At 36.2% G+C, this 15,236-nt stretch overlaps 1 protein-coding gene across 1 annotated transcript in view; it reads right to left on the minus strand.

The window, feature by feature from the left end:
* Positions 1-15,236, minus strand: part of ALS2 (alsin Rho guanine nucleotide exchange factor ALS2) — a 72,240-nt gene that overhangs the window by 44,971 nt on the left and 12,033 nt on the right. Inside the window, 6 exon segments of the mRNA XM_030323762.1 lie at positions 1,449-1,545; positions 2,852-3,020; positions 4,505-4,862; positions 7,947-8,863; positions 11,999-12,153; positions 13,365-13,447. Of these exon segments, the coding sequence (XP_030179622.1) occupies positions 1,449-1,545; positions 2,852-3,020; positions 4,505-4,862; positions 7,947-8,863; positions 11,999-12,153; positions 13,365-13,384 (1,716 nt within the window). The 5' untranslated portion in view covers positions 13,385-13,447.

Below are 15,236 nucleotides of genomic sequence, written 5' to 3' on the forward strand. Positions count from 1 at the left end.
TTTAATATAAAAAATTGAAAATCCTTGAATATATATATTTGTGTAAATTTATTTATTTCCTTAGAGTAAATTCCTAAGCAAAGAAGTCTGGGTCCATGAATCTCCACATTCTGATTTTTGATACATACTAACAAACTGTCTTCCAGCAAGGTCCAATGTATGTTCTTGTCAGCACTGTATCTTTTTCCTACATCCTCACCAGCACACTGTATTAAATACAATCCTTGCTAATCTGACAGGTAAGAAAATATTTTGCTGTTGTTTTAATGTATATTTGTTTACTAAGTGGTTGACCATCTTTTTATTCATCGCTGGTCATCTCTATTTCTTCTTTTATGAATGGAATATAAATCTCATTTGACAATTTTTCTTTAGTATTAGGTAGTAACATTTTATCATATATGTTACAAATGTTTTTTTCCAGTTTGTTATATATCTTAACTTTGTTTGTGGTGTTTTTTGCTACTTACACGGTCTGAATTATCACATAGTCTAACATATCTTTACTTTCTAATTTATGGTTTTGATGATCACGTCCTTTTCTACTCCTGAGGTTACTGGGGGAAAAAAAAACCCACCTAAATTTGTTCTTACACATGTAAGGTCTTATTTTTTAACATCTACATTTTTAATCCACCTGGAAGTAGATTATGTGAAGTTATCTTTAATTTTCTTCCGCAAATAAGAAGCCAATGGTTCAACAGTATTTACTGATTATTCAGTCTTGCTTCGTCAAATGATTGGAAACGCCCACTTATCCTATATTAAATTCTCATATATACTTGGGTCTATTTCTAGTCCACAGGTACATTTCTGTTTCACTGATCTGTTTCTAGTCTAACAACATATAAACATATCTTTTAAGCTTATTTATTTTGAAAGAAAGTATGCATGCACAAGCAGAAGAGGGACAGAGAAGAAGGACGAGAATCCCAAGCAGGCTCTGTGCTATCAATCCCGTGAACCATGAGATCATGACCTGAGCCAAAATTAACAGCTGGACACTTAACCAACTGAGCCACCTAGCACACCCAGGTCCCACAACTTTAAAAAAGAAATACCTTTTGTTTTCTTTTCATAGTGTTTTATTTACAGATTTTCTTCATCAAAAAACAAGTAAAAATTCATCAATATCCTGGAAAGTCTTGAGTTCTATTTTTTGGGAAGAGCACATTATGGAAACTTTCTTTGTTAGGTAGACCAGTGTTGAATCAAATTCTACTATCACCCGTGTGACTTTACACAAGCTACGTAACTTCTCTGAACCTCCCTTTCTTTATCTGTAAAATGGAAATAATATAAACAGTGCAATGTAAAACACTACAAAGATCAAATGAGATATAGTATTGTTGCCTGACACACAGTACACACTCAATAAATGATGGTCCAGTTTGGTCATGTTAACCTTCCATGAAATTAAAATTAGTTTTTAATAGTTTGCATCCTACCTGGGATTTCGCAGTAAGTGCAAGAGAATGGTAACCCCCTGCCTCCAGATAGATTACTTCTTTCCCATCGAGACATTTTACACATAGTGGTTGAAGCCTTAAAGAAAAAATACACACACAAATTCAAGTAAAAAGGCTCAGCAAGAATCTTGACCTTTTTCAAATTACAGAGTAAATGCTTTTGAGTAAAAATAAACATTTTAAAAGAAAACATTAAAATAAAAATACTGGGGCACCTGAGTGGCTCAGTTGGTTAAGAGGTCAGGGCATGATATCACAGCTCAGGTCATGATCTCACAGTTTGTGGGTCTGAGCCCCACATCGGGCTCTGTGCTGACAGCTCAGAGCCTGGAGCCTGCTTCAGATTCTGTGTCTCCTCTCTCTGCCCCTCCCATGCTCACGCTCTATCTCTCTCTCAAAAATAAACATAAAAAAAAATTAAAAAATTAAAATACCGAATATATATTCAATTTACTTCTGAATAGTATCAGTAATCTTAGATGGTTTTAATTTAATCTCTGTCAATCAATCACCAATTAACAATCATAATTCAGAATGTTAAGAATCAAAAGACTACTAAATGATTCATTACAGCAGAAACACAATAAAATTTAGGATACAATACAACCATAGAGGGAACTCTTTTTTTTTTTTTTTTTTTAATTCCACAGTTGCCTTCACTCTGCTAAGAATAGAGAATTTACATTAATTGGCTGTTTTAGATAATCACTCCATATATACACCTTCATAAATATCTGATCTGTTAATATCATGAGTTCTTCTTAAAACAACAGTTTTTCCTTGAAATACATGAATGGTTTAATATTGCTATTACAGTTATTTTGGTGGCAGCAGAGGAACATCTTTCAAGTAAAAAAAAAAATTGTTGGTTCTTTTTTATACATTAAAAATTTGAACTATTCAAGTGTTCCAATGAAATACAATCTTTTTTTTTCATGTTTATTTTTGAGAGAAAGAGAGACAGTGCAGGTGGGGGGGGGGAGGGGGGTGTGTGGAGACACAGACTCTGAAGCAGGCTCCAGGCTCTGAGCTGTCATTGCAGAGCCCAATGTGGGGCTTGAACTCATGAACCATGAGATTATGACCTGAGCAGAAGTCGGATACTTAACTGACAGAGGCACTCAGGTGCCCCTCAATGAAATACAATCTTATCCCAAACATCCCTTTCTGTTCCAAGATGAATACACATCAAAGAAGAGATGGAAAGGTACACCATGGATACTTTAAGTCCTTTACTGTTACGTATAAATTCAAGACTAACATGACAGGTTTGCTGTTGTTTTAAATACCTATTAATAATATATAATAACCTGGAGCTAGAAAGGACAGGATTTCCTCTGGAGGAAAGCCAACTCCTAATAGTAAATACTGGCAGCACTTACCTAGGCAGAACATCACCGTGCCCCAGCTGTCCTTCCTTCCCTTTCCCCCAGGTCCACACCTCCGTTCTCAGAGAAGGCAGGAGTGCATCTGCTTCTCCACTGTACGTAGGGGTCAGAACCACTGTCCGAGTTTTTACCCGTGCAGCTTTTCTTAAGAGCCTGGGGGAAACTGAAAACAAATCAGAGATGAAGTGAGGGAGTAGGTGGGTGGGAAAAAAGATACCATTTTGACCAGCTCTTGGTTTTCAAAGAAATACACTAACACGGTTTTTGTGAAGGAAATTCTATGGAGATTTAATAGTCAGATGAGTTTGGTAAATGCTGTCTACTACATTATATCCCCCTGTAGATTCACACACATTAGCATGCTGAAGGCCCTGACAAGTCCTGCAATTAAAACACTTGTTTAAACTTAACTTAGCCCCACTTCCAAGCATTTGGCTACAGAATCCCTTTTTGTATAACATTTAGGTTATATAGAAAGTCTATGTGATATCCTGGGGAACTTGCATTCTAAAGAATATGCTTTACAAAATACTACACTAAGGCTGACAAACTTTTTCCCATTTCAAAACAGAAATGTCCTTTATTTGTGTAGATGAAAATCTAGGGGCAATGAGAATTGGAAGGCAAGACAATAGAAGTGCTCATTGACACAACAGTGCCGTAAGTAAGTGGAAGTGCAAGAAACGGCAGAGCAGAAAAGTTTTAGTATAGTCTAGAAACTTTTAGAGCTTTGCCCAAAATACTGTAAACCAGGGATTGGTAGAGTCCACTGTCTGTTTTGTAAATAAAGTTTTATTGGAATATATAGCCTTGCTCATTTATCTATGTATTATTTATGGATAGTTTTAAGCAACAATGGCAAAGTTGAGTAATTATATAATGCAGACTGTGTGGCCCGTAAATCATACAGCATTTCTTTTTAGCTCTTTACAGAAAAAGTTTACCAACTCCTGGTGTAAACCCAATGCTTCTCAAACTTTAAGGTATACACTAGTCACCTGAGGATCTTGTTATAATGCATATTCTGATTCAACAGGTTTGAAGTTAAGTCTGAGATCCTACATTTCTAACAAATTCCCAGATGCTGCTGTTGTTTCTGGTGCAGGTCACATTTTCAGAAGCAAAAACCTAAATGACTGAGATTCCTGAACCAACTGAGAAACACTGAAGAACCAACTGCTTAACAGTCTTAATATTAGAAGAAGTTTATTGCTAATTGTATCCGAAAATGAAATTTTCTCTTATTGAAGCCTAAAATTATTTCCACTTTTAGGTCAAATACAGTAAATCCCTACTTACCCAGTGGCCACATCTGCACCTTCATCTATCTGGACTATAGGCCCCAACTATGATATAAGGAGGCTATCGATACATTCGAGAACAATAAAATAAGATTCCTAATAAGGTTCATAAGCAGAAGCAGACATCACACACAAAAAATTAGCTTCTACAGTTACTTCTAAAGCAGAAAAATATGTAACTTTCTTTTAAAACCACCTAAATACCAAAATGAAATAAATTCTGACATTTGAATATGCCAGCTTTAGCAATCTGGAAAGTTACTAATTTATTATAATATAGCACATGATGTCAGCAACATTTTGGATTTACCAAAAGTCAGTTTACAAAACGTGACTATTTCCTTACCTTGGGACAACAACCCAGGGAGGGAGAGTCTTCGGCTGCCTCCCTCTGATTCTTCTTCTCTGATATCCACAAGACTTGAACTTTTCTTTCCTTGCATTGATTCCTGCTTAACCTGTTCTTCTCTGCTATCTTTCAGACCTTCCGGGCCTATGGAACTACTGCCTGCCTGAGTTCCAGGTTCACAAGGGGCTGTGCTATAGAAGTTCATAACTTTCTTAAGGGACAAGGCCCCGGCTTCATATGTAGCAGCCACTCTCACACCAACAGCAGATGCACAAGAGACTACTAGGCTGTTTAGGGCTGAGGTGCTTGTGGTTGGTGGGCTGTGAAGATTAGGAACTGCTTCTTCTACAAGAGGCTAAAATATACACACAAAAAAGTATATAAAAATATAATCTCTTATACAATCAGCAATCAGTATAAAGTTTAACCAAAACCATCCATATTTGCAAACATAAGACTCTAAAACAAAGGTCTCTTTATCTTCAACTTAAAGGTATCCCTTCTTGGTACTGGATTTAACTAATACATTATATGGATAGGAGTACTCAAAATACAGCTCCTTATCAAAAGTACTTCCTTTTGTTTGAGTGTTGTGGTTTTCCATGCTATTCAAACGTAAGCCCCAGCTGCTTTAATAACATTGAGCACAGAAGCAGAGAGGGGAAGAAAGGTCTGGAAAACATAGCCTTTAATATGAGGTGCACTGTGACAGCCCTGGATATATAAGGGTGATAGGGTTAACAATACATAAAATAAATTTTAAAAAATATTATTATTGATGAGTTTCAAGAACATTTACACAGATTGCTACTAAGAAATACAGAAAAAAATACATTAAAAAAAGCTTTTCCTAAAATGTTTTATAAATAGTAATTTAGATACAGCATATAAAGGCAAAAAAAAAGAAAAATGTTATACCTCTGACCTATCTGCCCCCCAACTTCTGTTCTTCAGTTCAAGTCTTTCTGCTGCCTCATGGATGTGTTATTTTCCATGATCCAGGACCTATCTAAGCTGACAGATTACTTTTGCTCTCACTATGATAGAGTAAATGTGGTAGGTTAATAATTAAACATTTGGGACCAATGTTCTTTGTGTTATTCACAGCTGTATTTGAAAGTCAAACTAAAGTTTTCTAATATCTTAGTAAAAGCTCAGTTGAAACTTACTCTGAACACCAGTTAAAACTTACTCAAGCACCATTGTTTACTTAAAGGAAAGTCATTAAACACACAAAAAAGCTTTTGGCTTGTCAGCATAGCTCACAATGAAAAATTTCCCTCTTACGCTGTCAGAAGGTCCCAAAGGGTGTATATACACATTCCTCAATTAGTCCTAAATTGAAAGCCAAACACAAACAAAATTTTTAACATCGACTTATGATTCTCTTAAAGGAAATAATTCCTGTTGCCTGCACAGTACCTTAGGTACTCAATACATTTTGCTGAATTAAATACTAAATTCAGAGGAGCAAAGGACTCTTTAAAGTAGTCAACAAAATAAACAAATAGACCATATCAAGCAAAAGGTAAATACAAAGCCTATTAATCCCTTGGTGATACAGTTCCCTGATAACTTGCTGAGAAGAACTAAGGTCACTATTTTTACCCTTTGTGTACGAAGGATCGTAATAGAAACAATGATGGTATTTAGGTGACTATCATAGCGGGTTCTTACCAAGAGACCGAGGAAAGTCTACCTTCAATCAACTTTATTGTTCTTACTGGCTCCTCTACTTATATTTAGCAACACATAAAATAAATAAATCAACAAAACAAAAATACATAGCCAGTAATTTTGATGAAAGACATAATTTTAGGAGTCCTGGTCAATCAATAAAATTCAATTGTGAGATATATGCTTCAATGCCAAATACGATTTATTTCACAAAAATGAGACAGTCTTTTGGTTACATCTGGCCACGGGAGAAAAAACCTGTCCTAGACTATATAAATTCCTAGTGAATTACCTGTATGATTGAGATACTATTTACAAAAACTGAATTAAATTTAGTATAAACAGACATTGCCAAAATTAGCATAGGCTACAAAAAATTTACATATTTAACAAAATATATCCAAAGGAAAATGCAATTTCAATAATAATAAAATAAACTGTATACAATTAACTTTTAACTTCAAATTTAATAAATTAGCAGAACGACTTCTAAAAAGTCAAAGTCCAAATTTTTTATAAGCATGTTCAAGTCTAAGAATGTTTCTGTTTAGATTTAATAATACCTTTCTCCAAACAGCTTAATTAAAAAAAAAATCGATATCCACAAGATTCAATGAGTAAACTGTGAAATAAAAACTATTTCTAAAAATACCTCTAAGCCATGTTCTTATCCTGACAGAGTAAAGAACACGAATAAACAATCAAGAGGTATGTGGTTTCAAAAACCTGAATAAACACCACAGGACAGTTCTTTTATGATTAGAGGTTTCTGTTTTGTTTCATTTTCTTAGAGTTTTGGTAAAAACAAACCTGAAAGGCTTACACAAAGAGTAAAAAACAAATTATCCTTTTAAAACAATTTGGTTTAATCAGGGAGACTCAAATGTTACTGTATGCTACTGGTAAATAGCTTTCCTCCATTTATAAGTTTTCAAAATGACAGTAGTTTAAATAAGATGAAGAAAATTTTAATGCCCTGCCCCACAACAAAGCCCAGTAAGCTGAAAAAAATTCAAACAATATTTAATGCCAGGAGGTTTTAAGTTTGCCTACAATTGAGGGATCTACCACATAGTAATCTTCCCTAATAAAAAAGAAAAGGACTTCTCTCTACAGTATCTGGAGTTAATACAGTACAGGTGAGATGAATCTTTGCAAATATATAGTTATATTAAAAGTATTCAGAGGGGCACCTGGGTGGCTCAGTCGGTTGAGCATCTGACTTTGGCTCAGGTCATGATCTCTCGGTCCGTGAGTTCGAGCCCCGCGTCTGGCTCTGTGCTCTGTGCTGACAGCTCGGAGCCTGGAGCCTGTTTCGGATTCTGTGTGTCTCTCTCTCTCTCTCTCTCTCTGACCCTCCCCCATTCATGCTCTCTCTCTGTCCCAAAAATAAATAAACGTTAAAAACAAAAAATTTTAAGTATTCAGAAAAAACAAAACCAAAAACAGTGCCCAGGAGCCCACCAAAATTCAGTATATTTAGCCATGGGAGAAGAAGTACTAGGAAAAAATAAATGAAATTTTGCTACTTATAAAAGAAGCCCAGCATGATATCTTTCAATATCTTAAAGGGCAGAATTTGAACATAAAAAGTAATTCTGAATTAATCCAGGTTTTTCCTTATTTAGCATTGCATGATAAAACATTTATAGTCAAACTCAAGCCTTAAGCATTTTAAAGTTGCCAAAAAACAAAGAAACAAACAAAACTTCAGATGGTTTAACTCCAGAAATGCCTTTGTATTACAAAATTTAGCAGGTACCTGAGATGGCATTGGCTTTTCGCCGTTCTCTGAGTTCTCTCTTACTGAACGATCTGACAGTGTTTGCACGTATTCATTTACTGCTTGAGTATCAGGGTACGATGGTGTATTTCTGGCAGAAGAAATTTCAGTTGTTCCCATGGTGTCTTGTTGGGAGGAAATGGCATCACCTCTCGTGGCGTCGGTAGCAACAGGCACATCATTTTCTACAAGCGTATTCTCAAATACTTCTCCCTGGTTGTCCAGGGTTTCAGTGGAGGGGCTTATGGCAGTGCTGGCCTGGTTTTCTACCTGGGATTCTGACAGCGTCACACCTAATGGGCAACAATGACTATCTGATATAATCACATGGTCTTCTTTGTCAGTCATAGTAATTAAGAGTTGGCTGCACTGGTTGCATCTTTCTGGGACTGGCTTTAGATCCTGGGAAGGGAGGCACTGTACAAGTGCTAAGCTGTGGAACGCACCACAGGCAACTTGTAGCACCACTCGCCCGGCAAGATGTTCCACCTTTTGTGGCTTTGTCACTGGGAAGGTGGTGGTAATGAGACCCAACTGACAACCGGTACCCCATGCCCAAATCTCTCTGCTTATTGACAATGCCAGAGTGTGCTCCTCACCACATGCCAGCTGCAAAATCCTGACTGCTAGCAAAGAACTGGTCTCAGAATCAGAAATGCTGACAGGATTTGGTTCTGGAACATACTGCTGGTTAGCCACTGCACACTGGCCTGCAGAGTTCTCCCCCCACATGTACACTACGCCACTTTCTGTCACTGCTCCATTGTGGAAACTCCCTGATGCCACAGTAACAACATATTGTCCGACCAGGGCATTTTCTAGAATGGGGCTACTCGGACAAATCTCTGCTGGTTCACTTCTCCAGGGAAGAGTCCCAAAGCTGTAGACCTCACCATCTGAAGGTTACAAAAAAAAAAAAAAAAAAAGAAAAAAGGAAGGAGTTAGTGAATTATAACTAGAAATTTTATCAGCAAACTTCTAGCCCCTCTAGGTTTAACAAAATAGGGTTGTTGCTGATTTTTTTTTTTTTTTAATTTTCAAAAGCACAGTTGTAGAGAATTTGGTTCAAGCATAGAATATTCCACAGGTATTCATCTTCTAACAAATATCACCTTGTAACATTCTGAAAAATAATGAGAATTCTACCAACTGGAGGAGGCTACTTTCAAATGAAAATGAAGGGTTATTATTCCTTTCCTTCAGCCTCATCCTACAAAGTCCTAGAATGGATCCACTACAAATGGCGACCATTGTAGGCTATTACAGGAGCAGTTTCCAAGTGTTCGAAGACAAAATAATGACCATGATAAGATAAAATGAGCAGAGAATAAAATAGATACATTCACTAACATCTAAAACATTCACTACTATTTGAATAGGTCAGAGCAGCAGAAAATTATGCACTAGAATAAAAATACTAGAGGTTTATTTTGGCCAAAATTAAGAAATCAGCTTTATACTTCCAGGTCATAAGAAAGCACCAGTGTTAACAACATGGTTGTCTTCATGTCGTGTAGAATACCATGTATAATTTTAAATATTACACAGAATATACATTGTATATGATATAGCATTTCTGAGGTGCCATTTGTTTAAAAAGCAAATCGTCACAACAAAACAAAACAAGCAAAAAATCCCCAGTAAAACTATTATTAGCTAGCTTTAGAACAAAGGGCAACTGGCTGGCTTTAAAAGTCAAGTAAAGGGGCCCGTGAGTTGGGCACATGAATGATGAGGACTTGTTTCTGTCCAGGTGTGCTATCAAGTCGTAATCTCTCTGAAGTATTGTGGTAGTTTAGGGGCATGTGCACATGACCTGTATTACCTAAAAAACTCAAATGGAAATAAAGACTTGGCCTTGGGTTTTGAAAAATACTAAGCCACGCCGACTATCCCTCCTTTTCCATATAACCATAGACTCATCCATTTTTTTTAATTAATAAGGAAATAATGAAATAAATTTATACGAGTTTGTTCCCCCACAAAACAGCAATTGAGCTGATGATGAATAAAATGCATTCTTTATCTTGGGCCTATTATACATGGCAAAAATAGCAAATATATTTATACACTCAAGTTAACTCACCAGAACATCTATGTAAGAAAGAACACAAAAGTGGCTAGAGGGAAGACATGAGCTTTTATTAGGGAATTTCCAGTTTGGATAAAAAATACTGAGAAAATAAGCTCATTAATTAAGTTCTTTTAAACTTTTCTTCCCAAAAGATACAGCAATACACACTTGCAACAGTTCACCAACTCTTTCAATGATTATCATTCCACTAGAACGAGAAATAGTGCACAGAAATATTTAGACAACTCCTCCCTTTTTTCTACCTGGAGTACCTCAAAAATAGTGATTTAATGAAGTGTCCTCACTGAATTATGAGCTAATAGTCAAACTGAATAGAGACAAAGCAGCTAGAAAATTTCCAGCATTCCATGAGTACCATTTTCTCATCTGGAAAAGATACCACTAGAGATCTTTTTCCCATTTCAAACTACACACTTATGTGAGATGAGATCTTTTTTGTAACTTTGACACTTAAGACTAGGACACTGCTTAAACATGAACAATGATAGGCAATTTATATTTTTTAGATGTTTTCCCTCTGTTGTCCCACTTTTAGGTATGATTCTAGAGGTTTAAAGATCACATTCATAAAGGATTCCTGAATCTCTTACTGAAGAGTTAATAAAACAACAAGAGAATTCTACTTGCACATGCTTGAGAACTGTGTATTTTGAAGCCCCTACAGTAGGTATTGAAAACAGTTCACTTTTTTTACAATAAGGCTTTCTCCAAATTCTGGCCTAGTAATAATATTCTTATTGTGTATCATTACAATGAAAGTGATATAATAAAAAAGAGGCTAGGGGTGCCAGGGTGGCTCAGTCGGTTAAGTGTCCAACTTTGGCTCAGGTCATGATCTCATGGCTTGTGGGTTTGAGCCCCACATCGGACTCCGTGCTGACAGCTCAGAGCCTGGAGCCTGCTTGGGATTCTGTGTCTCTCTCTCTCTCTCTGCTCCTCCCCCATTCAAGCTCTGTCTCTGTCTCTCAAAAATAAACTAAAAAGAAAAAGAAAAAAAGAGGCTAGAAAGAATTCCATGTATATCCCATAAAATTACCAAGGTCAGATTTAAGCTTTATTTCTTAGAATTTGTTTTCCCTTAGTTCCTACAATGAAAATATCAAAACATTATCAACTACTTAATAAATGCTTATGGAACAGAAATTTATAAATTAGTTGATGGCAGTCCCAGCTCAAACCAAATTTGCCATGATTGAGTTGGTAAACTGCTATCAAAATTAAAGGCAACTCTATAAACTATAACCTATGCTTCTATCTCTTATAGATTTATTTTATTACATGTTTTTATCAGCTGCTGTTTATGTCTAAGAAAAACTGTACTGAGACAAGACAGCCAAGCAGCTTAAAAAGAGGCTTTGGAATCAGACTCTCTGAATTCCAATCCTGACTCTGACACTCCAATAGCTGTGTGGGCTTGTGGAAATTATTTAACCTCCCTAACCTTCAACTTCCTCATCTGCGAAGTGAGGACAACAACACTAGCTACCTCATAAGGTGGTTGTGTGAAGACTCAATCAGGTAAGACACATAAAGTGCTCAGTACAGTGCCTGGCACGCATCACTGTTTAATAAACGTTAGCTATTATTAGCATTATCATTCTGACACATTTAATGAACAAAGGTCCAACAAAAGAGTTTCTGAATGTTTCAAAAGTTAATTTTTCATGTACTTATTGCTATAAAATTTACAAACTATAATTCTCCCTTTTATTCTAGTTATAATGTATCTCAAATTTAAGAACTACTCTGTTTCTGATAAAGGAAGTAAGGACATATTTTGAAAACAAAAAACGTCTAAGTTCCAACGAACTTCATTAAGAATTCCTGGTATCCAGTAACTCCCTTACCTGACCCAGGTATTGTCCAGTAACTCCCTTACACACCCAGGTATTGTTAGCATTTCAGTTAGTATTTGTTAAGCCACACTTTTCAATACCTTCAGTCAGAAGAACTCCATGTTTCACTCCCAGGGCTGCTTGAAGAACAGTCTTTCCTCCCCAGCCTGGCAATCTCTCTGGTGCTAAAGAACAGGATCCTGCCTGCCAGACATGGACCAGGCCTCTTTCTTTGGATCCTTCTGCCTCTACTGAGCTACAAACATTAAGAAAAACCACTTAATTGTTCCTGTAATTAAAACTGTATTTTGGGGGGATATTTCATTAGATCTGTACCTTTTACCGGCACAGGTGACTGGGTCAGATGGTTTAGCACCTATTTAATGCTTTGCTTAGGACACAGGGGCAGAAATAAAACAACTGTTTACATAAAACGCTTGAGGACAATCTAAACCCAGAAATTACTTAACTCTACCTAAGGAGCAAACAAAATCTGGGCTATTTTTTGAAGTTTTAGATTTAATAGCACAAAATTTTAAGATTCTAACTTCTCAATATATTAAGTCCTTGTTTAGATAGCAAAATTACAGCATGTCCCAAGTTGGAGTCTTATTTTAAAATTTTAGTTTTTAATGTACTAAAAAGTATCTGGTAAGAAGGAACAGTGATCCATATTTTACGTTACACTGAGTAAGCTCTATAATTGCTATTCGAATTTTTAAGAATCAAATTTATACCAGCAACAGTAAAACTCTGCGTGCTTTACTCATGTTTTAGCCAAAGAATTCTATCCATGTGATGACTCTAGTGCAAAGAACATAAAACACACAACTTCATAATAATAACCATACTATAATTGCCTCCCCTTCTAAGAAAGAGGCATAATAAAATACCCTAGATTTCCTTTACACCAAGTTTCCCTGTCTTGCCACTGATGATATTTTTTCATTTTCTTTTTTTCTAGAACACTAGTGCCAATTTTTTAATGAGGCACAGAAACTTTTATGGTTTTATTTATTTTATAATACCTAGGGATTTCTCTATTTTTGCTAGGTAATATTCCTCTAAATTATGATTAGGCATAACCATGGTTTTATGAAAGGAAAGCCACAAACTTAATCCTCCTTTTTAAATATCATCCATGACTAGTTTTCTAGGGATAGAAGATGATTAAAATTAATAAGGCTTTGTCTAAAGATCTAAAATTGTGGGAAAAAATGGCTTCAAAAGCTTTAAGATGATGAAGACACCTCGTGCCTTTTTATAAGCATAAGAAAGAAACTAGCAACAAAGCTGATCATTAATCAGCTTTATTTTAGTATCTTTCTCTCTTTACCAATCAACACAAATGTCACTATTCCTACTTATTAACCACGAACAAGAAATTAAACTGAAGAGAAGCTGCACATATGTAGAATCGTTTGCGTTTTCCTAGAAGGATAAGGGAGAAGGAAAAAATGGTTTTACCTTCTCTTCTTTGAGTCCATCGGTCAGGGGCAGCAGCACTCCATCACCAAATCATTTCTTTTTTGCAAAAGGCATATAAAGACCTAAATGGCAAAACACAGGTAAGCACAAAGAGCAATGAAAGAATATTTTGCTACTTCATTTCTCAGATTAAAAAAAAAAAAAAAAAAAAGGACAGCCCTCTAACAAGTGCACATTCACTGGGCAATAAATATGCAGTGAAACTATTTCAACTATTTCATATCCCGCCTGCCAAAGTTGAATATCTAGACTGAGCCTGCCCACTGAGCTTATAAAAATGCCTATTGACCACCAAATATAATGTCAAAGGAAGAAAAGACTACCTACGATTAAGATGTACTTTGTCAGGCAACAGGTTTTGGCTTTTAGTATAAAGAAGGAAGTTCAATCTGAAAACTCAGTGTTAAATATTCATTTCATATACATTAAGGTTACTTTTTTTTTTTTTTTTTTTTTTTTTTTTTTTTGGGACAGAGAGAGACAGAGCATGAACGGGGGAGGGGCAGAGAGAGAGGGAGACACAGAATCGGAAACAGGCTCCAGGCTCTGAGCCATCAGCCCAGAGCCTGACGCGGGGCTCGAACTCACGGACCGCGAGATCGTGACCTGGCTGAAGTCGGACGCTTAACCGACTGCGCCACCCAGGCGCCCCAAGGTTACTTTTAAAATGCTTCTGGAACACATGAACATGTAAATACCAATTGGGAAAGAATTTCTAAAATCTCTTCAGTAATGTTTCAGACTCAGGTAGTTTTAATTTACATTTTTCAGCAATGCACACACACGCAAAAAAATCACACCATTAAAATTAGAATCTTTTCTATTTAGTGGAACTAGCAGTATTTTCCACATATCAACCTCCATTCAAAACCACAGTCCAAAGGGCTGGAAGAAAGAAATTTGGATTTTAAAATATGTTTCAGGGGCACCTGGGTGGCTTAGTCACTTAAGCATCTAACTCCTAATTTCAGGTCAGGTCATGATCTCAAGGTTCATGAGTTCGAGCCCCACATGGGGCTCTGCACTGGTGGTGCAGAGCCTGCTTGAGATTCTCTCACTCTCCCTCTCTCTCTACCCCACCTTTGTTTGCTCTCTCACTATCAAAATAAATAAATTAATTAAAAAAATAAAATAGCTGTTTCAAAATCCGCCATTTAATAGTAAAGAGCTATATGAAAATTATGGCACGAATATCATGACCCATCAGTTTAGAAACTCATTGTTTAATGAAGAGACAGAAAATAAACAAGCAGACAAAAATGCTCAAAGCATTCAACTAAAAATTCACATTTTTAAGGGCACCAAAAAAAATCATGAAAATATAGGCAATGATGTTTTATTTGTGAGAACCATAAAAATACTCAGGCCAAATGTATGGTTTTTCTGCAAAGGATATGGCATGGTCACTGTAGTCTGAAAACAGCCCACACCAGCAGGAGTGATGTAAGAGCCATCTGTTTACTCCAGGTTGCCTGTGAATTCTTACCGTTTACCATCTGTATATCTGGAGGAAATTACCCTCTACCTAATGCTTATTTTAGAAAGATGGTGAATCATTCAAAGTTGGATGAAGGGTACCATGTAAACAGAACATATACCTGAATAGATTTAATAAATGCTATTAATTTAATAAATATGATGATTAAGTGGTACTATGCCTTGTGTGTGATGATGATTAGCTTTTACTAAAATGTACAGTTCATGGTTTACAGAGAAATTCTGAAGACAGATCTAACCTGTGCTTATCTGTCAGAGATCAAGGAGTAACTAACTGCTCCCTTGATTAAAGTTAAACAGTACCAGGTAAAAAGCAGAGAACTCCTCTGGGAGGGTGTGGAAGTGCACGAACAC

The sequence above is a fragment of the Lynx canadensis genome, chromosome C1 (assembly GCF_007474595.2).
Source record: "Lynx canadensis isolate LIC74 chromosome C1, mLynCan4.pri.v2, whole genome shotgun sequence".
Lineage (NCBI taxonomy): Eukaryota > Metazoa > Chordata > Mammalia > Carnivora > Felidae > Lynx > Lynx canadensis.